This window comes from Dromiciops gliroides, chromosome 4 (genome assembly GCF_019393635.1).
Source record: "Dromiciops gliroides isolate mDroGli1 chromosome 4, mDroGli1.pri, whole genome shotgun sequence".
In the NCBI taxonomy this organism is placed as follows: domain Eukaryota; kingdom Metazoa; phylum Chordata; class Mammalia; order Microbiotheria; family Microbiotheriidae; genus Dromiciops; species Dromiciops gliroides.
The window spans coordinates 136,412,776-136,439,441 of record NC_057864.1 but is presented as its reverse complement, the minus strand read 5'-3'; the positions used below and the strand labels follow the sequence as shown (position 1 = coordinate 136,439,441).

The window sequence follows — 26,666 nt, the reverse complement described above, 5'->3', positions numbered from 1 at the left end:
TTCGCAGCACACAGGTCTACCATATATTTTCAAATAATAACCATGTAACATTTTGCTTTTCTTGGCAGAACCATCTCTGGGGTCAACCAAACTACTCTTATTAGAAGAAAGTTGCCTTCTTGATGATTCTTGTAGAGTTGGGGTGAGCTTAGGGAATAAAACAATTTCCTCCAGCTTTCTTCTGATGGATACGGGATCTTTCATATTGATAAACATAGATAGCTTCAAAGCCAAAAACGAAATAAGCCATTTCACAGGGAAGCAGTGGGACTCCCTGTCTCCCCATAGAAAAGCCAATCAAAATGCTACAGAGAACAATGCCTTCTGCAGAGTTGTGTTTCTGCCTATCACTGCCCAGGTGCAATCTTCTGTGAAGCTGTTTAACATCAATGTTGTCATGAAGTACTTCTTGACCAACCTGACATTGTCAAATATGCTCAGGTTAGACAATCCCTGCAGTCTATTTCATGGGACTATTGGGGTAGAGATATTGCTGTTGTTATATGGACAGAAGTAGATTCTGGGCACAATCTAGGATGTAATGGTTCTACCTGGGCACAGTAGGGAGGTAAGTTGTTCCCAGCCAGGACAATGTCTCTCCTCACATGGGCAAAGAGTAGCTGTACTTTCTCCTCTCCTCATCCACCCCCTGTTACTTCAAACACATCTCTTCACTGTAGCTATTCCAAGAGAGCTTGTGTGGTGTTTCTCACCTCTCCCTCTACAACTAAAACAGTGCTGTCCCAGTGGAACCAGATGCTCCCTTCTCCCTTTAGAGCTGTCCTTTGCAGATCTAAACTCAGGCTTGCTCTATTTAGTTCAAGGGTACTTTCAGTCTCCCCCCCCCATCCCTTCCCCGCCCCGCCCCTTGATTTTATGTAAGCTAACTTACTAAACCTTACTGCACTTTAGTGGAATGGTTATTGATCCCCACATTATGTCAAAGTCATCCATATAGCACCCTACAATAAATGGAATCTGTGTTAAATATTCAGTCTGGATAGGCTGGCCATTAGTGATAAAGAATGTCGTTAAAACCCACAGACCTTTAAAAAAATCAAATTCTTTCATAAAAGTACAGTATTCTTTTAAAAAATACAATTCTACCACATGCACCATTTTCTAACTGGTTGATGTGTCCAACCAAGCATTATTTTAAAACAACCAGAAAGTTTTTACAATAGTGAGACAAATCATCAGTCATTCTTGAATACTGGGATCCAGCTGATAAAACTGATGTGCATCCCTGTTTCTTCTGGCATGATAAGAACCAAGTGGTTGAAAAAGAAGCATTGTGGTTGGTGAGAATGCTTTCTCTTGTTCTGCAAACAAACTGGCCTGCTGTTTTCAAAAAGGATGACCAGCACAGTGCTCCATGTTGATGTTGCTTCACATTGATACAAAATGACACGCCAAAATGTCCCACTCTAATGCTGTCCCAACATTCTTGATAATTCAAACTTCCATTAGGGTTCTTGACGTCTCCATGAGATTTTCATCCAAATCTGCAGCTTTGAAGACACCTTTTGTTCCTTCGCCAGTTTCTCAGGAATACCAGTCTATATTACAATAGGATATCACCAAGTTGATCCCAAGAAAAAAGATTATATGTAAGAATGCTTAGCATTTATATAGGATCTTTTGATTTCAAAACACTTTGTAAATATTTCCTAACCCTCACAACATCCCTGTGAGGTAGTGGGTATTACTGTCCCTACGTTGCCAATAGAAACTGGAGGCAAAGGGGTGATGTGTCTGGTCTTTAACTATAGAGGGAACCAAGAAGAGTCCTAGGACTCTTTCATCCTGGCTACCAGCTATGTGCTCAGACTAGACCATGCCTCTCTCATGTGTCAACAGCCTCTATTAATATATTTATGGGTCTATATGGTATATTTATAAAATAATGACACACAACAAGAGTATAGAATAAGAAGCCTAATCAGCATTCTTTTGCTGATTAGTAAAACATGAAAGCACAGTTTTAAAATTGCATTTCACTGAAAAGCATTTGGTATCTTAAGTGACTAAAGAGGAAGAGTGCTACAAACTTTTGCTGACTTACTCTCAAAAGCATCATAATTATTCTAAGCAAACTAAAATAATTGTTCCACAAAGGTCTTTCCTTCATAATACCATATTCTTAAAAATGTAAAATAAGTATTCCCCCTCCCACCCAATCCAAACCCCAACAAACCCAAACCAAATCTGGCTTTACATAACCTTGAGAATTAGTAGTGATTAATTTTTTTTTCCTAATTGGGAATCCACCTGACTTTTGGAGAAGGCAAAAATGCTCAATATATTGCAGGTTACAGTTCAAAAATACCAATTGTATAGAAAATCACAGTTGAAAGGTGAAAATTGAGGACTTCCATTTCTTTTTTTTTTCTTCTTCTTTTTTTTGCAGGGCAATGAGGGTTAAGTGACTTGCCCAGGGTCACACAGCTAGTAGTGTCAAGTGTCTGGGGCCAAATTTGAACTCAGGTCCTCCTGAATTCAGGGCCGCTACCTTATCCATTGTACCACTTAGCTTCCCCCTTCCATTTCCTTTGTGTAGTCATTTAGAGGAATAAGGCATTTGCAAAAGATATTGTACTCAGAATTAATGACAATAGAATTTAGAAGGAATGCTTAGAACAAGAACATTTTACAAGGGGTGAAGAGAATATAAAACCTATGCTATTGGGAAGAATTGAGTGAGAAGACCTAATGGCATTTTTACATATAGTTTTAGAGGATGCCATATAACTGTAAGCCAGTAATGCTTGGATGATGGTGTGGTGGTGCAGGAATGAACAGTGATTTATGTGCCCCTACTGGTATCCTCTCAAGGTGAAATACCCACCGTCCTCTGTAAGTCAACAGATCTTGAAGTGGCATCACAGAGCTCACTTTCATTTCCCCTCAAATCTTGGGGTGATAACCAGGCAAGGAAACGGGAAGAAAACCGAAGTCTTTAAATTCACATGTAAAACTTGAAAACTAACTTCTAAGCAGAAAGGACATTCGTTGTCAGAAGTAACAAATATAAAAGTCTTAAATCATTGTATAGAGAGCTATTATATACGTCTATAGATGTTATTATATGCAGTTCAGAGACATTTTTGATGTGTGCTTTTTCCTTAAAAAAAAAAAAAAAGACTTTGTTTTTGGCTTCCCCACCTCCCCTAGTTTCTTATTAGGAAATGTCAATCTTTCCATCTTGTCACATCTCTTCATTCATTTTGTACACTCATGGGGTCGTTCTCACTTGTATTGTAGGCTACAGCAGTCTTGTTTGTTGCCAATTTGTTGAGTTTGTGGCTGGAGCAGTTTGGCTGTTTAGTTGGTTGTAAGTTTTTAGCATAAGGTGAATACCAGTCCCTTTCAAATACCCCTTTCAGTTGTCTGATGATGCTTGTGCCGTTTTCCACATCTGCCTGGTTGATAACAAGGCCTGTGCCAGCATTCTGGGTAAAATCATTTCCTACCCAATCAAAGTTCCCTGCAAACAGAGAAAGCATTTCATGGTGAAAAGTTTCTATCTATTGGGGCCTATTGCAAATACAATAAAAAGTAACACTATTCATTTTTTCTCCAAATAAATAGGAATAGTGGCAGGGTGAGTGGTTTGCACTGACAGCTCTGGGGGAAGAAAAATATTCTAAAAGCCCTTACATATGGCATATTAATATTTGCATATTATTTTGGCGTTTTCTCATCAGCTTTGCTCAACTTGAAACTCAAAACAAGTCATCTGCTGTTCTTTTTGTAAATGTTATTTCTTATTGACATTCACAAGATGCACTAAATACAGCAACATCTAAAATATATAGGAATAAACTTAAAATTCCTGTGAACAATTAATACCTTCTCAAAAAGATGACACACTACTCCATATGTACACATATAAATGAAAGGCCTTGTCCAGAGAAGAAAAAGTCTGGTCCTGTCTTTACCCAGGAATAGAAAACATTTTCCCCATATCATGGTCAGATTGTTTCTGCCCTGGAAGCTGGATGACCACCCATAAGTCCTGGTCACCCTGAGTTCAGGATAGGACTCAAAGAAATGATTTTTTTAAAGCTAGAACCAATCCTGTAGATAGCTCAAATTCATTTACAGCAGCTATTTAGCCTCATTGTGAAGGTCTAAGTGGGTGACACTGTTGGAAGCTCAGGGTTCCAACCTCCAATATCTCACTTTTCATACCTGGAGCCGATTGGGAGAGCAAGGGTTTGCTCTTAGAATGATGGATTTAGTCTTTTTTTCTAGGGTTTTCTCTCTATTTAAAAGTGGACAGTATAGTTCAGGATACATTGCTTCTTTTTTTTTCTTCACATTTGACAAAACCATTCAGAAACCATTCATTTTGACCTTTATTTGTTTCATCCATGGAAGCCCCAAACCATTTTAAAAGGGAATATGTATGATGGTGAAGGTAATTTAGTGATTGTTTAGAAGGCGAGATTATTTTTCATTAAAAATAAGATTCATCCATGTTAGCCATCTTTCCTTTCCTCCTATGTATCACTCAGTTTAAGTACCTGCATTTGCAATCCTTTTTGGCTGGTAGGTGGTACAAATTGATAGATGTGGCTGCTAAAGTACAGTGCATGATTTCGAGGCCCTACTTCCACCTGACTGTTCCATGCTTTTTCCCTGATAGCTTCGGGACCTGTGCTATTTATCTGTAAAGGGATGTGACTCCTGATTGGATGAAAAGAGCCTAAATTGTGATGCTGTGTGAGTGAATGAAGGATTTACTTCAGTTGATTGGACAGGTACTTTGAGAAATGACCTTGAGAAAACCAAATCAATAAAGAGGTGAGTTGCATACTTTGAAGGGTGGACAGGAGCCCTGGAGCTATAGACATGTAGTAGAAGCTAGACCCCATCATGTCTTAGCTTTCAAGTCCTGTACTCTTAAAGACTAAGGAGAGCAGACTTCCTTTGGTGATATCATTTTTCTCCTGTTTTGAGCTGAGATTTTATCTTACTACCAGCTGAAGTCTATTTATTCCTTTATCTTCTGTGGTATATTCTAATCTGTATAAGCTATTGAATTTCTTTTTATTCCTTTCTTTAATAAGGGGAGTTATTAGCTATTCATGATGGTCTTTTGTGTAGTCAACATTTTATGGGAAAGGGACAAGATGATAAGTATAAACTAAGAGCTTTTCTCTCTCAACAACAGAGAAAGAAGTGGTTCTGAACTCTTTAAGATTGTACCCTTATACTAGAGGTCTTTGAAGGTAGCAGATTCATGTAATTCTATCCTGACACAGCTCTTGGATTCCGAAGGAGAGATTTCCCACCCTTGGCAGTCTTGGATCCTACCTGCCTCAGATACTTATTAGCAATGTGACCCTGAAGAAATCATTTAGCTTTGGTTTCTGCATTAGTAAAATGAGAGGGTAGAAATAAATGACTTCTGACGTCTAAGACCTTTTAGCCCTCAACACATGAATTATCTTTGGTGATTCAGAATGTCTATGGTGAGCTTATGTTCTTCCATCACAAAAATGGGGATGATAATACCACTTATCTCAATAATTATTGTGAATATCAAGTGAGATAATGCATGTAAATCTCTTTGCAGTCCTTAATTCACTATATATGTGAGTTGTGGTGGTGGTGGTGGTGGCGGTGGCCAATGATGATGCATCCTCAGGCTCCACAATTTAGGAGGATAGAATTTTAGATAGAACCTTGGAGGCCATCCAGTCAAAGTCTACCCAATATAGCAAGCTACAGATTTATAGGATCTTAGAGTTGAAGTTTAGAAATCATCACCCCCTCCTTGTTTTACAAATGAAGAAACCAAAGTTTAAAAAAATTAATAACTTATTCAAATCATAGAACTAATTAGTGGCAGAACTGGGACCAGAAAGCCAGGTCTCTTGATATCCTATAACATCCTTGATAGGAAGCCATCCCTTCCTTCTCTGCTTTAGCATTTTGAGTGATAGGGACCTCATTATCTTACAAATTAATCCATTTTAGTATTGTTAGACAGTTCCTCCTTATATTGAACCAATATCTATATCCCTGCATATCCTACCACTGTTCTAGTTCTGCTCTATGGAGTCTCATAGACTAAATTGACTCCATCTTTCGTATGATAGCCCTTCTAATATTGGAAGACATCAATCATGTTTTTCCATCCTGTGTTCTCTTTTCCAAGCTAAATATCTCCAGCCCCTTAAGGTATTCCTACTAAGCCTAAGGAGGCAGGGTCATTGAATTAAGCATTATTATCATGAAGAGAATCCACTCAAACAAAACAAAATTCATGTTACCTAAAACACTTTTGTTATTTTCTTGCAAACATTTTTGTAGGCCTATCTTTTCTTAACTGTCTTGGTTTTGCATAAATGTATTTTTTTTTTTTTTGGTTTTGATGAGGAGGACAAATTGGTGGGGTCGTAGTGGTTAAGGATTCACTAGGTTATCTTCTGTTTAGCAGCAAATGGTTTCTATTTCCTTTTTTTTTTTTTTTTGGGGTGAGGCAATTGGGGTTAAGTGACTTGCCCAGGGTCACACAGCTAGTAAGTGTCATGTGTCTGAAGCTGGATTTGAACTCAGGTCCTTCCAAATCCAGGGCCAGTGCTTTATCCACTGTGCCACCTAGCTGCCCCGCAAATGCTTTCCAAATGTGTGCTTGTGTTGTCCGTGGCCACACTAAAAAAATGAGACTATTCGTGCACCCAACATTTATCTGAAGCCAAACTTATTGAGATGAAATTTGAAAGTGTAGTCATCTGGCTTTTAGTCTTATGGCAAAGCATAGAAACACTGCTGTTGACTTTGTCTCATACCATTTCCAGTTGATGTCATGTTTTGGTAGACCTAAAGGGTCTACAACTTCAAGTCACTGGTGATTTTTCTAGTGTATGTGCCAAAAACTAGGAAGAAGGCCAACAGTGAAAGCAATAATCCAAAGGTGGAAGTTCCTGGCATTCTCTTATGTAAAGGAGAATATGAAGATTCTCCCATACATTTTGGTGTTCCTACTAATTTTCCCCTTCAGAATCTGTAGCTTGGGAGCTTGGAGGGTTTTGAGATTTTGAATGGCTAAGAGAGAAGTAACTAAACTCAATGTTAGAATGCTCGACTTTTCTCTTACTCAAGGCTTTGAGATGGAATCTATGAAATCCCCTTCCTTGTGTATTTCAAGACAGAAGGACTTTGCCCTCACTCACAGATGTCCATTACTTACATAAATTGGGAGTTGGAGAAAGAGCCCTAATGACTTGTATATTTAAAGTTAGCAAAAAGAAACAATTAATAATCCCCAAATAAAAGATTACATAAATTCTATCCATAGCTAAAACATGACTTAACTCTTCCAGGTCAGTTTACAATCTTTAAAGCATGCTATATACTGTAGGTATAGTAAACAGAGAAATATTCATTCAATGCTTTTCTTCAATACTTTATATTCTGGGGAACTATGAATCTATCTTTGAAATGGTCCAGCAGGCAAGTAAAGGGGGCTAAAAAAGGCTACCATAACTGATTTCCATTTCCTTTGCCTTTCAGCTTAACCAACTGTTTCTCTCTTTGCCTTATTAGATATTGCCAGGAAGCACTGGCTCCTTTGACCATACTGTTTTCCTGATTAAAGTATTGTCATTGTTCCCAGAAGCAGAATATAAATGATGCATAAATGAAATGTCCTTTTTCATATCTATTAGCAGACCAAATGAGTAAAAACACACAGGGGTTATTGGTTGAAGCGCTCGAGGTGTGTTCTTGTCAGCTAGAAACCCTTCCCTGTTGAATTCTGGAAAGTCTATATAAAAAAGTATTGGGGATACTGTCATGTTGTTGTTGATCTGCTTCTGGCAATTAATGTTGTTGCTGGGACAAATTATTGTGGTTGAGAAGTTGTATGGTTTTGTGGATTGTGCAGACTAAGCTAATTAAGTTTGTACCAGTGGCAGCCAGGAACTGAAGGTATTCAGACCCTGCAAAGTGTAGAAGGAAGTAAGGATATCTGCAAATTCACCTCAGGCAGGGTGATAATTAGAGAATCATGAGTGTCAGCAGCAGCAATCTGGCCAATGATATTTTTTTGCTGGAGAAGGCAATCTCAATCAATACATGTTAATTGATATGTAAGCAGTCTCTAAGACATATTGGCAAGCAATGTGGTCCTTGTAGTCTGGGGTGTGTCCTCAGCTCGCTTTATCATACGTAACTTTTCTGGGACACTTAAAGAGGTCCGATTTATTCCAGGGGATGGAGAGGGAGTGCTTTCAAGTTCATGTTTCCTATGATATTTTTCTTATCCAATTCATCCTACAGAAGTCATAAACTGAGAATTTTCTTGTATCTCTGCTTTTGTTTCTGAAACTGCCTGAGCCTAGAATACCATGTTTAGCTACCGGCCTTTATGGTTTTTGACATCTAATTTACCCTAAAGCCCATGGAATCTCTTCCATGAAACCCTCAAGGAATGAACCTCACCCAGTTGGAAGTAATCTTAATTGTTTCTTCCTCTAAACTTGAATAACATTTTGTGCCATTCCTGCATTCCTATATAGTAAAGTTTTATATTATTACATTTTTATCATTAAATTTCATTAAACTATTATCAAAATATTCAATATCTACCATTACATATTTATATATTAAACTATACTTATATATTTTAAAGTATATATTATATTTTTGTATCATTATTGTATAATTATGTCCATATTTGTCTATGCAGCACAACTCCAAGATGATTATAGGCTCCAAAAGAGCAAGGATCATTTAACAAATCCTCTTTGAGTCTTGCTAAGCCCATAGAATGGTGCTTTTCAGATAGTAAATAATAAGTAAATGTCAAATGAATGACTTTGTTTGTGGGGGATAAATGCTGATTAAATTTTGATCCTATTCTGAGAAAGTATGAAAAGAACAAAATAAGGTTCTTTCCCTTCACACCTTATTGAAGGATCCAAGGAATTCTGTGTCTTGACCAATTTTTCTAAAGATTGAATCGAATCCTTCTCTGTGAATTATGACTTTGTGCAGCTTTCACAAGACATCCAGTTGGATCCCCAAACACACTACTGCCTTTTATTCTGCTTTGTCCCCCCCAAACATATAATTTAACTTCCAAACTAACACACAGGACTTCAATGTTTTCTAATTGGGATGTAATTTCACCCAGCTGCATATCCCCTCCTCAGTTTCCAAAATACATTTGGAAATCTCCAGTTGCTAGTCTCACTAAACTACAAGACATTCTAAATACTTGCTGTAGTCCTCCCTGCCACTCTGCCCCAAAGGAATAAAAAAAAAGGGGGGGGGCAAGTGAGTTCAGCTCTGGAAGATGGAAAATGGAACCTTGGTGTGTCCTCTTAATTCCATTGATTAACCTAGCACCCTGCTGGTAGCTTTCACGCCTGTCCCAGAACTTCTAAAGTGAGTTTGCCACCCCTAATAATCTCCACCACCTGCTCCTTCAGGAAATAGCATGTCCCAATTATACTTGAGAGAATTCAAGAACTAGCGGGTACATAGGCTTGAGGATGTCCTTGGTGTGAAAGCTTTGTGTAGCTGTATTTTTGTGATAAGGCTTCAAATGGATTTTTCCAAGCAGCTTTACTCAGTATTCTAAGTATGACCTTTTCCGGCAAATGCCTGACTAAAGGTTTTTAAAAAAAACATTCCTGGGCCAAGCTGTTAATTATTTAAAACATCAACAATCTTTTTCTTCTGATACCCTTTAAGTCCTCCCACAATGCAGCTGTGCTAACTTGATGGTATAGATGTGCTTCTGAAAAGAGATGCGGAAATCAAATCATATTTTAGATGTACCAGGGAGAGTTTGATGCTGTGAGTCTTTTTGTAAAGTGAATATTTTGCATACGTTTGAGTTTTCCTAGATTCATTTGCTACCTGTTTATACTTTGTAAAGTGACTCATCCTGACCTTGTGACTCAAGTCCTATTTTCATGACTGTGAACAGAGGCTATAAGAGGTTTAAATATTACAACAGGGGAAACAGTCCTTCTGTTTGTATGGCATTTATTATTAGTTTGGATGGCACCTAATAATAATAATAATAATAATAATGGTTATTATTATTATTATTACCCTTATATGTTTTAAACTTTTACAGATCCACAATTTAGAAACAGTTATTCATGGTCGCTGTGAAGGCAGCATGGTTTAGTCATTAGATGACTGGACTTGAAGTCAGAAAGCACTTGGTTGCAATTCTGCCTCTGATACTAGTTAATTGATCTTGGCCTACTCATTTTAACTTTTATGTGGCTTGAGTTAGTCCCTAGAACTTGTTGATTAGAAGCACAATGATATTAGGAACTCCTCCCAGGTGAGGAAATTCTCTCCATTAATTCATGTTAGCTCTTTCTCTGCAAAGCATATTTTTAGAGAGTTGCTCAGAACATTAAGATATTAAGGAGCTTGGGGTAGCTAGGTGGTGCAGTGAATGTAGTACTGGCTATGGAGTCAGAGGGACCTGGATTCAAATTTGGCCTCAGACATGTAGTAGCTGTGTGACCCTGGGAAAGTCACTTAACCCTGAATGCCTCCAAAAAAAAAATCAAGATAACTTCCTAATGGGTCACAGATCTAGTATATGTTAGAGGTGCAATGTGAACTGAGGTCTTGCTAGATCTGAGGTCAGCTCTCTATCCACTGTGCTTGATTACTTTTCTTTGTCCTTATAAATATTGGAAAAAAGTGTAAAACTATGAACTTTGAGCATCAAAACTTGTCATTAAAAATCTTGCCTTGCTTAATGGCAGGAAAGAGATTTTAAGGCATTGTTATTTACTAATAACATTTCACATTTGACTACCTCACTACCAGAATGCTCAATAAAATCAAAATAGGTAAAAGTCTAAGTCCAATGTCAACATATTAATGAATAAGAGTAATCCATTTAGGGTTACTAGGAGAAGCACCAAGGTTAAAATAGCATTTCTGTCTTCCAGTGGAATCAGATTACATTCCATTATTCATTAAAGTTATACTGAAATAGTGCACTATCTAGCCTGGCATTTTGCTACTACTGAAAAAAATAATTCCAAATCTACTGACTGAAACAAACTAATATTCTTTAGACCTTTAAGATTCTCTCTCTCTCTCTTTTTTTTTTTTTGCAGTTGTGGTGGCTATTTCAAAGTAGAGGGAAAAATACTTTTCTTAAAATTGGGTGTAGGGGTTAATAAAGATTAATACTCTGTTTTTATGGTGTTTTCAACTCTATTGAATATTTTCACATCCATGACCTCACATGATCCTCTTAACAACCCTATCAGGTTGATATGGTGGACAGTAGCACCCCTACTTTAGAAGTGAGGAAAGTGAGCTTAGAGAAAGTAAGGGACTTACCCCAAGATCCTCAATTGATTAGAGACAGAGACAGGACTAGAACCCAGGCCTTCTGACTGTAAGGTTGGGGGTCCCTTGATTATTATTATCTTCTTCACTTAAAAGTATTGTTGTTGTTATTTATTGTGTCCAATTCTTTATGACCCCATTTGGGTTTTTCTTGGCAAAACTAGAGTGGTTTGTCATTTCCTTCTCCAGCTCATTTTATACATGGGGAAACCAAGGCAAACAGGGTTAAATGACTTACCCAGGGTCACATAGCTAGTAAATGTTTGAGGCCAGATTTGAAGTGAGGAAGAGAAGTGTTCCTGACTCCAGGCCCAGCACTCTATCCACTACGCCACCTGGCTTCCCTCCACTTAAAAGTAATTCTCTTTCCATAAGCATACCTTGATTTAATCAATCAATCAGCAATAGGCATAAAAAATGCCTGGATAACTCCTTAAATCAAAGGCATTTCAATTAGGTGCATCAGGAGTATTATTCTTTTTGTTTTGTTTTGTTTTGTTTTTTTTTAGTGAGGCAATTGGGGTTAAGTGACTTGCCCAGGGTAACACAGCTAGTGAGTGTTAAGTGTCTGAGGCCGGATTTGTACTCAGGTACTCTTGACTCCAGGGCCGGTGCTCTATCCACTGCACCACCTAGCTGCCCCTAGGAGTACTATTCTGATTGGCTGATAGGGCTTGGTCCTACCCTTGTAAGCTTTTTTTAATAGCAAGACTAGCTGGGTACTGCTGAAAGATTTGGAGAATCTGGCAGTGAAGAAGAAGGCATAAAGACACTAGGAACTGAACTAAAAAATTGACAGCACAACAGGTGAAAGGAGAAAGAATATACTATTGCACTGGCAGAGAAGGGAGAGACTGAGGAGAGAGAGCAGTGCTCCAGACATCTCAGAGCAAAACAGTCAGTCAATCAATAAACCTTTAGTAAGCCTGTGTGCCTGGCACTACGTGGGACTTAAAGTTGGGACTTAAAGGAATTCACAGTGGTCAGTACTCAGCGGAGGAGGGAGAGCATCCCAGACATGAGGGACAATCTGAGAACATGCCTGGAGTAGAGAAATGGAATATCTTGTTAATGGAACAGCCAGGAGTCTGATGTCACTGTATTAAAGAGTACATGGTGGGGAGTGAAGTGTAAGAAGACTGGAAAGGTAGGAGGGAGCTGAGTTATAAAAGGCTTTGAATGCTAAACAAAACGTTTTGTATTTGATTGTAGGGGCAATAGGAAGTCACTAGAGTTTATTGAAGGGGTGTGCGTGCGGGGGTGGGGGGAGTGGGGGGAGGAGGGAGCACGAGAGGTGGGGGGGAGAGACATGATTGATCTTGTGTTTTAGGAAAATTGTTTTAGTAGCTGAATGGAGGATGGATTGGAGTGGAGAGAGACTTGAGGCAGGCAGAACCACTAGTAGGCTATTGCAGTAATCAAGGCGTGAGATAATGAGGGCTTGCAGTAGGGTGATGGCAATGTCAGAAGAAAGAAGGGAATGTATTTGAGAGATGTGGCAAAGGAGAAATCAACAGGCCTTGGCAATAGATTTATCCATCCTGATGGCATCAGATGTGCCCACTTTCTCAATATTGAGGGAAATGCCAAGAAAAAGGATGCCCCTTTCCCAACTCTTATTCAGCGCTTGTCTATTTATAGACATAGTAACTAACATTCTCCTCTTTTTCTCAAATGTTTCTTGTAACTTGAATTTTGACTCTAATACAAAGAGGCCAGGTGTTAGCTGGTGTTAATCATTCTGTCAACAAGTATTTATTATGAACCTGCTAAGTGCCAGGGACTGTGCTAAGCACCAGCAATACAAAGGCAAAAGACAGTCTCTGATCTCAAGGAACTTGCATGGGAGAGACTACAAACAAATGGTTATGAACAAATAGAATATTTACAGAGTAAATTGAAGATAATCTCAGACAAGGCACTAAGATTAAAGAAGGCTTGGGAAAGACTTCTTGTAGAAGGTAAGGCTTTAGCTGAGACTTTAAAGAAGCCAAGGGTAAGAGATGAGGGAGAGAATTCCCGGTATGTGAGACAGCCAATGAAAATGTCTGGAAACAGCAACAGAGTATCATGTGCAAGGTTTTCCTCACAAGGATGCCAGTGTCATTAGAGTGTAAAATATTATGGGACTTGGGAGGGAGGCAGTGTAAGAAGACTAGAAAAAGTAGGGATGGACCAGGTTATGATGGGCTTTATGAGCTAAACAGAAAATTTTATATTTGATCCTGGAAGTAACTTGGAGCCACTGGAGTTTGTTGAATGGGAATGGTGAGATGGTCAGACTTGGGAAGATGAATTTGACAGCTGAGTGGAGGATGGATTGGGCTAAGCAGAGACTTGAGGGTGGGAGATCAACCATCAGTCTATTGCACTTGTCCAGGAATGAGGTAATGTGAGAGCCTTTACCAGTGATGGAAATGTCTGAGGAGAGAAGTGGGCATAAACAAATGTTAAAAAGAAGAGGACTTGGGGACTGATATGATATGAGAGGTGAAAGGCAGAGGAGTTGTGGATATCTAGATTATGAGCCTGGGTGAATGTGAGCATGGTGGTACCCTCCATAGTCATAGAGAATTTAGGAAGAGGGGAGGGTTTTGGGGGAAAGATAATGAATTTAATTTTGTACATGTTGAATTTAAGATAGGTATGAGATATCTAGTTAGAGATGTCCAATAGTCAAATAGAGATTTAAGATTGGAGTTTGGAAGAGAGGTTAAGTCTAGGAAAATAGGAAAATCATTTGCATAGAGATAATAGTTGAATCCATGGGAGCTGATGAGATCATTGATTGAGGTAGTTTAGAAGGAAAAGAAAAGAGGACCAGACACAGAGCCTTGGGTAACACCCTTGGTTAGGAGTGTAATCTAACTGAAGATCCAGCAAAAGAGAAAGTCAAACAGGAGGAGAATTGGGAGGGAACCTTGTCATAAATCCTAGAGAGAAGAGAGTATCAAGAAGAGAGTGATTGACAGTGTCAAAGGTGGCATTTTCTTTATTGTTAAAATGGAAAAATAAGACTTTTACCAGCCATTTAAGAGGATCATTGTGAGGCTCAAATTAAGTAGTGTAAGCCCATCACTGTGTAAACCATTTAAGTTCCTTTACAACTCTGAAAATCATTGACACTAATTCCATGACACTTACCAATGTAAGCTGCTCCATCTGTTACCATGTATTTATTTCTATTTAACTTGGGAAGGGAATTGTTCTTTTGTTCTTTTGTAGAGCAGGCACTCTCTTTTTCTAAATCAAAGAATTTCTGCAATAGTAAGAAAGACAAGGCAAATGAATAGAAATGAACAGGGAATACTTTTTTTCTTTCCATTCAATAGGAAATATGAAATACATTGTACCATAATACGAGAGACTTTGGATAGGCTTAACTTATTTAAACAGATTTCTGTTTTATACAAACTGCCCTTGCCTTTGAAGTTCTTGCTATCATTTTACCTGGGTAACCAAAAGACAAAGTTAACATTCATTAACTCATACTGTAATTTGTAGATTTAAGAAATAAAATGAACATGAAATCTGTCCTTGCAATGAGGTGAGGGCCAGAAGGTTATTTACCTCTTGGTAAATTCATCAAGACTAACTGGGATTAAGTCAGCCTTGGGATATTGGCTGCCTAGCATGCCAATGAACTGAATGAATATTCTTTTATATTGCATAAGTTATGAGAAGTGATGTTCCCAACTTAATGATTCCACTTGATTAAATGTGAGACTCATAGAGGTCATGGTATTCTGTGCAAAGGAATGAGAATTTTCATTCTGAAAAATGTGCCCGGAAGGTTTAGTTTTAACAAACTCCTCAAGAATTACAATTTCCATTCATAGTACCTCTATTTTATCCTCTAATATGGTTCCCTCAAAGAGTTTTGACTCACTACAAGAAGTATCAAATACCTGGGGATTGAATACTTCAGAGGGAAAGAGGCAATATGGTATAATAAAAAGAGCATTCAACTTAGAGTTAGACCTGAGTTTCAATTTCAACTTTTAGTAGCTATGATCTTGGGGCACTTATTCTCTCTACATCCTCTGAACCCAGAGCCTCAGATTTTAAAGCCAATACTCCTTCTACTTAACCACACCACCTCAAATTACACACATACACACATTTATATGTAGATATCTACATATATTTGAAGTTATAATATCAAAATGATAAAATTATATTATTGAGGTAGGTGGCTTGTTGTTCAATGCAGCTTCTCAAATTGTGCAACATCGATACTAATGCTACTTGGAATCCTTTTCAAAAGCTATGATTGATATTTTGTTTTTCAAACAGAAAACCCCGTTTCCTAAGTATAAGATGTTATATGCAGTAGGAAAATTTGTATTATTTTGATAAACCAGTGAAGTCTTTATTCACTTATAATGAAAACATAAAAAATGTTTATGTTCAAACATTTCAATTTCAGTGTATCATCAAATGATGAGCCTAGACCATTTTTGTTCAAATGGAGCAAAACCAAGTATATCATATTTGTTCAAAGCAAATGGTTCTCTACTCATATTTTTAAAAAAATCTTTAAAATGAGAATGTCTTTTGTCAGATGAATAATTAATAGCTCTTTACTTTCTTCCATTTCATTTGTAGAGCAATGTACTCTTAAAATTGGGAAACATGAACAGTATTTTATAAATTATTATCCATAGCTCAAAGTTTTCATAAATGAAGTAATGTCATTTTTTCTGAATCAGAAAATAAATTTGAGGACCTTTTATTTATTCAGTTTTTCGGATATATTTACAAAATTGAAAAGTTTCAAGAGGGAATTTTTGTAATAAAAGAACTTTGCTTAATTTTTATTGTCACTAAAAATGGCAATTTCTTTTAGCTCAAAAACCCTTTGAAGGACTTTATGAGAAAACCAGCAGGTTTCACAGTAATATGAAAGTCCACTGTGTTCTGCCTCAAAATTGTCACATGATTTGATAATTTTCCTTTTAATGTAGTACTTTTTATAATGTTAACTATTTTAACAGCTTGGAAAAACTCCATGACTCAGAATCCTCACTCATACTTCTTGATTTAAATGATTGTCTGTAAAGCATGCAATGTGTCTAAAAATGCATGAGAGGTAATGTTTTTAACTGTTGCTCATAGATCTGTGTTTTATCCTTATACCAGATGAGCTCCTTCAGTGTAGAGTAAAAGGTAATGTTTTTATATCATATAATTTTTTTATTAAGAAATCCATCAATTATATGGAAATTTTTTTTTGATGTGGCATTGTGGCAAAAATGTTTCAGAAAATTTAATTTTTACCAACTTGAATAAATCCTGAAAAGTAATCAAATTAACATTTAATTATGTTTGTTTCATTCATTTGTAAGAAAAAAAATTTTTAGTTTCTCTTTCTTTCTTTATTTTTGGTGAGGCAATTGGGGTTAAGTGACTTGCCCAGAGTCACACAGCTAGTAAGTGTTAAGTGTCTGAGGCCAGATTTGAACTCAGGTCCTCCTGAGTCCAGGGCTGGTGCTCTATCCACTGTGCCACCTAGCTGCCCCGAGATTTTAGTTTCTCAATGAATAGATTGCAAAGCTTTACAGACACACACAAGTCTCTTTCCCACCATATTAGTTGTATATGAAACATCTGAAGTTGCTTTATAAATGGTTGTTATTATTGTTTTTTTTCTTATTTGTTCTTTTCTTTTCTTTAATTTTTTTTTTTTGTAAATGGTTGTTGAAAGTCATTTTGACCACCTCCATAGCTGCTGATCACACCAATGTTTCTCTTCTCAAATGAGGCTGTTTACATTTAACAATTCCATAAGCAAACATACAATGTAAGAAATCTTTTTGGTGTGACTTTTGAAATAATTGTTTTTGTAACTCATTTGGCCTCTCTTCTTTGGGTTTCTATATTTCTGCCACTTAAACTATCTCTATTGTCTTGTTTGTACTAGTTTTAAATATAGAATAATAATTGACTATGACATTCAATTTTAAAATTATTATTATTTTTGAGACTGGGTCCCCTTATATTGTCCAAACTGGAAGTATAGGAACTATACACAGGTTCTACCTATGCCACTCTTGATCAGTATGTAAATTTTGACCTGCTCCATTTCTGACCTGGGCAGGTTTATCTCTCATTTGGCAGCAAGGTGTACTGAGAGGCTCACTATATTTATACTGAATTTAATGTGGACACTGGATCAGCATAGCTCATTGCAGCTCAGAACTCCTGAACTCAAGAGATATGCCAGTCTCAGCCTCCCAGAAATAGACATTACAAGTTTGTGTTACCACACCTGGCTTAATTTTAAATTAAATTCTAGAAAAATTTTAATCATGTTTCTGTAACTGTTATCAATATATTTCAATTTTTTTAAGTTGAAAGTTTTTTTTTTAATTAGCTTATTATACTGTACTTACCAATGTGAATGAAGTTAATAAATACAGCAGAAATTATGGTCATTTTAACTTTTGCACAGAAAATATTCAACTTCAAATTTACATTCCTTACATTCAAAAGCAGCAAGCAGTGCTATAGTATAACTCGGCACTGTCAGCTTATTCCTGTATTTATATTTGACACTTGTATTTGACTATTTAAACTCATTACTTATATTTAACCTTATTTTATATACCTTCTTTAATAATTGCTGTGTAACATTCATTGTCAATCGACATGAATTTTCTGTGTTAACTTTGCACTTGTTGACTTTGATTTGAACTCTTTTCAATAACAAAAGCATAAATGTTTAGACAATCAGTAGTAAATAATTTTGGTTACTGTTCAGTATCTCTTTAGTGTCTTAGAAAACATTGTCTTAGGAGATAGTTCCCACCATTTGGTGTAGCTAAAAATAGCTTATTACCTGGTGGCTAATATTTTTGTTATATACTTTTCTATACTTAATTATGCTAGTTCTCAGATGGCACACACACAACAATTTTCTAGGTCCCTACCCATTTTGCATCTTTGTAAAACTTGCTACTGCTTTGCTCTGCTCATACCGATTTAAGGAACTTAAGATCACTTCCATGCCATTTGCAAATACTCTTTAAAATTCTTTAGTGTGCCCCTAGTAATATTTGTCTTTCTTGATAACAGAGGTTATACAGATTTTTTTTCAGAGCTCCATGTACCTTGGGGGAAAAAATCAACAGTTGATGTTGGATAGCCTATGGGAAGACAGTAACTCTAATACACTGTTGGTACAACTGTAAATTGGTCTAACCATTTGGGAAAACATATTGGAATGATGCAAGAAAAGTGATTAAACTCTTCATACATTTTGACCCACAATCTTCCTTCTGGATATATACTCCAGTGGAATAAGACAACAACAACAAAACAAACCAGAAAGGTCTCACATAATCCAAAATATTAATAGCTACACTTCCTTTCATAGTAACAAAGAACTAGAAAAAAAGAGGTATTCTACAACAACTGAACAAAATGTAGCATATGAATTTAATGGAATGTTACTGTGGGGTAAGAAATTATTCATGTGAAGAATTTAGAGAAATTTAGGAAGTTTCTTATGAACTGATATAGAATGAAGTAAGCACAACTAGAATAATATACACAAGGACCACAGCAATGTAAACAGAGAGCCTAAAAGAAAACTGAATTCTGAGTAACTGAAAGATCAATGCTGAGGGAAAAACATGATACCAGTAACTTTACATAATGTTTTCCCAGATACACTTAATATTTTTTTGCTGGTTCATCTCTTTTTTTTCTTTCCCTTTCCACTTGTTCCTACCCTGAGATTTGTAACATCACTTTTACAATAGCCCTGTCAAAAATTTGGTTAGTATAAATACAACTTGCCTTGAGTATTCAGATCTGCCTAATAATAAGGTTAATACACAACAAATATACCTTGACTGGTTTCTAAAGGCCATTTAAACACATCTCTCCTTAATTCATCCTTGACTCTAAGGGCACTTTCATACTGCATTGACAATTCTACTAATGAATATTATCCAGAAGAATGCAACTTGGACACTCGGTTCATTACCAAATATCCACTCATTTGACTTATTTCCTTTTGTAGGAAGCATTATTAGAAAAACCAGCCAATGTTTGGACAAAGTAGAAAGATATATTTTAATGAAAGTCAGGGTTGGAATGACAAAGTAGGGTTCCAGTAAGAACCCATTTGCTCTTAAAAGTCAAATATGGCCAAGGGGAGGAAGAATAGCCTTACAGAGGAAAATGAAATTATGCTAGAACTAATATATTTTTATAGCAAAGACTTATTAGTTGGTGAAATATTATCATCATTTCTGGGTAGTTGACAGAAAATGGAAAGGCTTCAAGAATGATTTGTTTATTTAATTAAAACCTGGCTCTTTGGGATGGCCTTGTGAAATCCCCATTCATCCATTCTTCTGATGTTCCTCCATAAAGGCAGTTGTATAGTATTACTGGATGCCAACCAACTTCAGTGTCCTCTAGATATGTCATGATTAGCTTTTCAGATGCTAAATCATCCACTCTCATTGACAAACTCTGGAGGATAAGCCATCAGAAAGTTCTTTGCTTTCATAGAGAAGCTTTCCCTCTGTGAACATATAGGGTATTGGGGGAAGAGACCTCATTTTCCATTTAGTCTTGTAGTCATTTCTAAAATTAATGGAGTGTCTTCAGTCAGGGTGACTTTTATAGCCATTGCATTACAAACTAGCTATTGCAAAGATAAATTCTTAATAATTTGTTTTATTCAAGTAATTGAGCCCCCTTTGTTTAGAAGAGGCTAAGCAGTTTATGTTGCTTGTGGATTTCAAAAAACGTCAGAATCTTAACCAGAGACACTTAATATTTCCATATAAAATACTCCCACTTGATAGCTCAGTAGAGACTAATGATGATGTCAAACCTCATGTTGGAAAGAGGTTGAATGTACACAGGTTGTCTTGCAAGTCAGGCTGAGGAGTAGATGCAGGTAGTTTTTCAAGTTCCCTAAACATTCTCCTTATTATTGGTATTTGCCTCCTTTGCCTTGCCCTGAGCCTGAATTGTGTGGCTTCCCTTATCTCTTGGTATGTGGCATTCAAATCCAATCTCAGACACTTACTAGCTACATGACCCTGGGCAAGTCACTTAATCTCTGTTTGCTTCAATAGCCACATCTTTAAAATGGGGCTAATAAAAGCATCTATCTCTCAAAGTTGTTGTGAAGATCAAATGAGATCACAATTATGAAAAGCCTAGCACAGAGTAAATGAGATACAAATGATAGTTCTTATTACTATTACTTTGAGCAGTACTAATATTTTAGATTTTCTGACAAAAGCTAAGGAAATTTTTCTAAAAAAAAGGACTTTTTGCCTGAATGAGAAGGAATAATGAAGCATTTTAACCATGGTTGAGCCCTCTTATTAATATACTCATAAAGAATGACAATGGCCTATGGCTTTTAGAACCTGGACCAAGCCACTGAATTCAAAGAAGCTTAACCCCATCAGGGCACCAGGGAAAAGCCACTAATTTAGAGCTGTTCTTTTCAGTGTGAATTATTCTATTTCTGTCCAGGACCCTCAGCTATTAGAATGATTGTGGCCCTGCAGTTGAAAATGCATTAAAAAGAAGGTTGTTTTAGATGAATAAAATTTTTCAAATAAAATGAAAGTGATGGGAGAGGCTTCTTGGTGTTGCTCAAAGACCACTGGATTAGGGGCCGGGATCTTGGACTCGAGTCCAGCTTTGCTATCACTGTGTGATCCTGGGATAGTTATTTCCTTTCAATGTGCCTCAGTTTATTCAGGTATAAAATTGGGGTGATGTCAACCTAACAATCTCATGGGGTTGCTGAGATGATAAAATGAGCTGATATGTGAGGAAGTATTTTGAAGAAGTAAAATGTGGTGCAAATAATGGGTGCGATTGTCATCTGAGAAATTAGGGCCACAGGCTTCTATACATTTGCACAGTAAGAATGATTTGTTTGTTAGATTGATGAGACACTGGAATTAGGTTTGAAGGAGTCTCAAGGGTCAAGGTATCTTTATATGAGGGGAAGAATGTTGTATTAGAAAGAGCACTGATTGAATCAGGACGGACCTGGGTTCAACCTGACTCTACTTTTATTAATTGTATAACTCACTCTGAGAAAGTTGTGTAACTTCTGAGCCTTAGTCTACTCCTTCTTTTTTGGTGAGGCAGTTGGGGTTAAGTGACTTGCTCAGGGTCACACAGCTAGTAAGCATCAAGTGTCTGAGGCTGGATTTGAACTCGGGTCTTCCTGAATCCAGGGCCTGTGCTTTATCTACTGCACCACCTGGTAGCCCCATCTCCTCTTTAAAATTCATCTAGTAAAAAGCATACTTCCTACCTCACAATCCTGTTTTGAAGCAAGTACTTTGTAAAAAAAGTGATACAGAAATCGGAGCTATGGCTATTAGTCGAAGCTCAAATTCATAGTAGGGTCAGATAAGGAATAGAAAGAAATCTGTTACTAGGGATTTTGACTAAGTAGTCGATAAAAGGACAACAACGCATCTTATAGCACCCATTATAGTGGTACATATGTGTCATATAAATAACTCCAACTTATTGCCTGTGAGAAGAACCTCTATTTGTATGAATTTTTACTAAGCTGATCAGTAACTTAACAAAATCATAATTTTCAAAACAAAATATGAAAAATAACTGATTTACAGTAGGAGGTTTGATCCCTAGGGGCAGGCATGATTTTTAAAAAATATTTTTAGTAACATACAAATAGTTGGCCCTTTAATAATAAAGTTTGTTGAATCACATTGATTTGTTTTTGTTTGTTTATTTTTTTTGTGAGGCAATTGGGGTTAAGTGACTTGCCCAGGGTCACACAGCTAGTAAGTGTCCGGTGTTTGAGGTTGAATTTGAACTCAGGATTTCCTGACTACAGGGGCTGGTGCTCTACCACTGTGCCACCTAGCTGCCCTGAATCATATTGATTTGAATTAAAAGTCCAGTATTGCTTGAACAACTGAAATTCTTTTACCACTCAAAAAAATGATCACCATCTTACTTTCATTTGTAGGCCAGAACAGTTCTTAGCACACAGTAGACCCCTATTAAATGTTTGTTAATTGAGAAGGCTAAAGGAACATACAACACTCACAGTGAAATGATGCAGTAAGCCTGGTACTTACAACTTTCAAACTGCAGTTGGCAATTTCAGTGCAAATTGCTTTAAGAGATGAAACAAAGTTAAATGTCAGGGGGTCTGTTTCCTTCCAGAAACTGATGAGGAGTCGAACTTTAACTCTTCGTAAAACTAATGCTTCTCTTATTTTCCCATCCAAATCTGGCCAATAAGTTCTGTAAAGAAAAAAACATATTCTTTAGTTTGGTAAAAAGAAAGCAATATATCAAAGAAAAACTTGAATTTTGGATGAAAAGATTCATTTATTCTGTAATCTTCAAAACAGGTTTGGCAACAGGTTGATTAAAACAATTCCATAAATGGATTTATCAGTGTGTGAAGCTAGAACTCGTCATAACTTCAATCTCCTTTTTCAGGTATCTCGGCTGTCTCTGCATCTGAACGACTATACTTTTGTCTTTGGGTAGACGTAGAGCATAATTTGTCCCTCAAAGTGCAGAGCATGTTCCTTCCCTATGGATATGTGTACCCATCCTCTGCTGCTAGCACACTATACCATAGGGCACAACTGCCCACAGACTGCCATGACCAAGGTCCCTTCACTTGAGTGACCCAGGGTCTACCTTCTTCCTCCTACTCCTTCTGGAGCAGTCACCTTCTCTGATTAGGTCTGTTCTTTTCTCTATGGCTGTTTATCCCAGGAGTAAGAATTTCTGGTTATACTTAGTATGTAGCAATCAACAACACAACTGAGATATTGAATAGTTTGATGACTTGCCTAATGTAACATAATTTGATTTCTGAGTTAGGAAGAAATAATAGAGGGCTTTTGATTTTTCACTTCAGAGTTGAATCTACCTCATCTCCACTGGATCTCAGTGGAGAGAGCAAATAGACCTTGGGAAGCAGCAGGCATGTAGAGGAACTGGTTCCTCAATGTGTCCCTGAGTTCCAGCTTGCTTCCTTAGACAATGGGAAATTTCCCCTTTGGTCAACTCAGGGAATCTTTTTCTCTCTGTCTCTTCCTCTTCTTTCTCTATCGCTGTCTCTCTTTGTCTCATTAGATAGATATAGGTTGATATCTTGCTCCCATTGGGAGAGTTAATTTACTTTACATATTTTCTAGTATATTCAAATATGTATAACCAATAATTACTGTTTGCTATTTGGATAAAATAATTTGTGATGATCCTTTATGTAATCAACAGTTGGTGGTAAGAGTATCAAGACTCAATATAAACTTGAGGTACCCTTTACCCCTTAAAGGTAGTAAACAGGAAAGTTACTTGAACCTAAAAGTCATTTCCTCTATGTTTAGGGGACAGAATGATAGTCTATCCCACTATTACTTTCTGAGGAGAGTAGAACAGCCAGTCTTGGGGCTACTTTTCCCATTCCTTTTCAGGCAGGAATAAAAATCTTTCTTGGAAAGGGATAGATTGGATTCCAGAGATGTCTATTCATACCTCCCTTCAAGCCACATTAAACCATTCACATGACCTCTATAGGCAATGCACATTTACCTTATATATCTATCATCTGAAAAATTCATTTTCTTATACCCTATAATAAAACCAATAGAACATGTGGATGTACTGGTTTAATTAGAAATATGAAAAAGATATGAAGAATAAATCATAAAATTTGTAAGCCCAAGGAAATTTATTTTGGAATTCTACTTTCCAAGATAAAACTTACATTTAATTTTGTGAATTTGCTCTTAATCAAACTGATCATCCAATGAATTTGCAACATAAAACTTTGGGTATGCTAAGGAAGGAAGTCAAACTGGGAAGACCTAGGATACGGACATTTATCTACTTATTAATGCAATGATTTTCCCAAAGAGTTTGGCATAAATTGTATTCCTAAATTTAGTCCACATATTTGCATGCTGATACAATGATGAATTATTGAAAAACTTCTCTATTTGTAACACATTGGTGTTCTGTGTCTCCCACAGAGGGATGGATAGATTTGATGAGAACATTTTTAAAAGTTTTTTTTGTCCTTTAAGTTAAAAATATCTTTATGAAAATCCAGGTTTTGATGGAGGTTGCACCGAATGACATAAAACTATTTCCCCTTTCAAGGCAAAGCTTCCAAGATTCACTCAGAGGCAGCATATCCTTTAGAAACATTTCAACAGATAATTCTAAATTTGGCAGCTATCATCTCATGCTGTGACATCCCTAAGTCTTTTTCAGTTGGGTCTTTTAACTACAAAGAGCTCACAGGTAGGTCAGAAGGAAACATGTTGATACCTTTCTGCAGAGCAAGACCCTGGGTTCCTGTAATGGTTACACTTAGGGGGCAGGTCCTCACGGATAAATCACTGCAAATATTATAGATTCTCTTTTTACAAAGCTCAACATAGTCACTACAGTAGCCCTGTGCCTAAGGTTAGTTCTTTGTCATTTCTTCTCCAAGCAATTGTGTGGGCCTCCTCTAACGTGATCCTAGCACAGAATCCAAGCACTCACCTTTTGGTGTTTGTGTTAGAGATAGGCAGGTAATCCATTACAGCAATGAACACAAACTCCTTGGCATCATCTATGACACTATAGATGGCATCTATATCAAAGCTTCTATTTTTAGGGCAAAAGACTTTAGGAGAATTCTGTAAAGATACAAAGATCACATTATTGAGGCAGAAAAATATGTAACATGGCTTTTTTTTCTTTCTTGTTTTTCCAGGAGTTGATTCTTACCAAGTTTTGGTAATGGCTGGTTCATTTAGTTTAGCTAATCCTAGATAAGGTTCTCATTAGTCAACTCTGGAGAATGTTATTGTAGGTATTTGATTCCCTGGAGAACAGGGCCTACTCTCAGACTCACCAGGGGTATGTGAAGTGATTTTGTACTAATGGGACATAAAAATATATTTAGCTACTCCCCCCCCCCATTTTTATGTAGCCTTTCTGTTGGAAGGACCAAAAAGTATATCTATTTGGAGCTTAAATATTAAGACACTTATTTCTGCTAGTCTATATGCAGAGCCTTAACTAGGGTGAGGCAGTCATGGGTTCCTCTATGGTGTTGATGTCCAGAAGGTGCATTTTTTTTTCCTGATATTAGTTTGGAGAGAGAACCATCCCTGACCACCTATACTATATCCCTAAGAAGAATTAAGGCTGGAATTGAGGGACTCAACACATCTAGCAAAAGCTGGGGAGAAAATTTTCTCCCAAAGTGCTGAACTGTGGGGCTTCTTCCACTACCTCATTCTTGAGACTCACACAACAAGCTTTTTTTCCCCTCCCCTTAGTCCAACAGTATCTAAGCAATTTTCCTATCCATAGATCATTTTTTATGGAATAGGCTTTTAGTGTCCTCTTTTGTTGGCATTTTGGGACTAGAGGGAAATTCTGGAATTAGCCACTGGCAAAAAAAGTACAGCAGCTTTATCAGTTCGACTTATTAATCATAGCTGTTGCTCATGTTTCTGCCAGGCCGCAGGTCAGTATGTAGTCCTCCTTGACCTTTCTACTGTTACTTACTGGATGGACAGATGGATGGATAGATAGATGGATAGAAGGGATGTTGTGGAGATATGTGTACAAGAGATGAGTGAAAGGAAGAGTCAAAGATAACACCAAAATTTCAAATGTGAAAAAGATGTATCAGTGGAACAGGAAGAGAAACCAGTGAAAGAGAGGGAAAGAATAGTCAGAGAGGTTAGAGGACAGCCAGGAGGTTATAGTGTCAGAGATATCGAGGGAGAAGAAAGTATTCTGAATATATCTAGCATGGTAATATTTAGGGTCTTGAGCCATATTGCAGGAGGGAGGGGTGTTCTTTTATATTCAATCTATGGCTTTTCAAAGCCTTTAATGTCATTAAAAGAGCATTTCACTGCACTGGTCTCTACAAAGCATACAGCAGAAATGTCAGTCTTTTGGTTAATGATGACTGCTAAAGTGGTTCCACAGCCCAAGTGAGTACCAGTGCTCAAATATGGGAAATGTAACTTGTAAGTTAATCAGAGAATAGGCATTAGAATTATCTTACTAGCAATTTCCCTTAGTTCTTTAAATGTTCTTTTAAATTCCTTTGTATCATCGCTGAATAGAAAAGAAGAGGGAAAAAAGAATGAAAATGACAGTTACTAGTCTAGGTAAAAACAATATGATTGGCTTTTCCCAATCAATTGTTTCCCTGGAAGCTCACATCTAAGTCAGTCCAGGTACTCTGCTTCCCAATATAGATCAATGGCCTATATTTACTATGCTGGACATTAAAAAAA

The 26,666-nt window shown here is 37.0% G+C and overlaps 1 protein-coding gene across 3 annotated transcripts in view; it reads right to left on the bottom strand.

Annotated features, from left to right (window-relative positions):
* Nucleotides 1-877: 877 nt before the first annotated feature.
* PLD5 (phospholipase D family member 5) overlaps nt 878-26,666 on the bottom strand; it is a 403,422-nt gene continuing 377,633 nt past the window's right edge. For all 3 annotated transcript variants that reach the window (XM_044004077.1, XM_044004078.1, XM_044004080.1), the window contains 4 exons: nt 24,904-25,040; nt 22,467-22,635; nt 14,500-14,614; nt 878-3,487 (listed from right to left, as the gene is read on the bottom strand). In XM_044004077.1, coding sequence (XP_043860012.1) covers nt 3,219-3,487; nt 14,500-14,614; nt 22,467-22,635; nt 24,904-25,040 — 690 coding nt within the window. In that variant the 3' untranslated portion in view covers nt 878-3,218. The remainder of the gene's footprint in view (nt 3,488-14,499; nt 14,615-22,466; nt 22,636-24,903; nt 25,041-26,666) is intronic.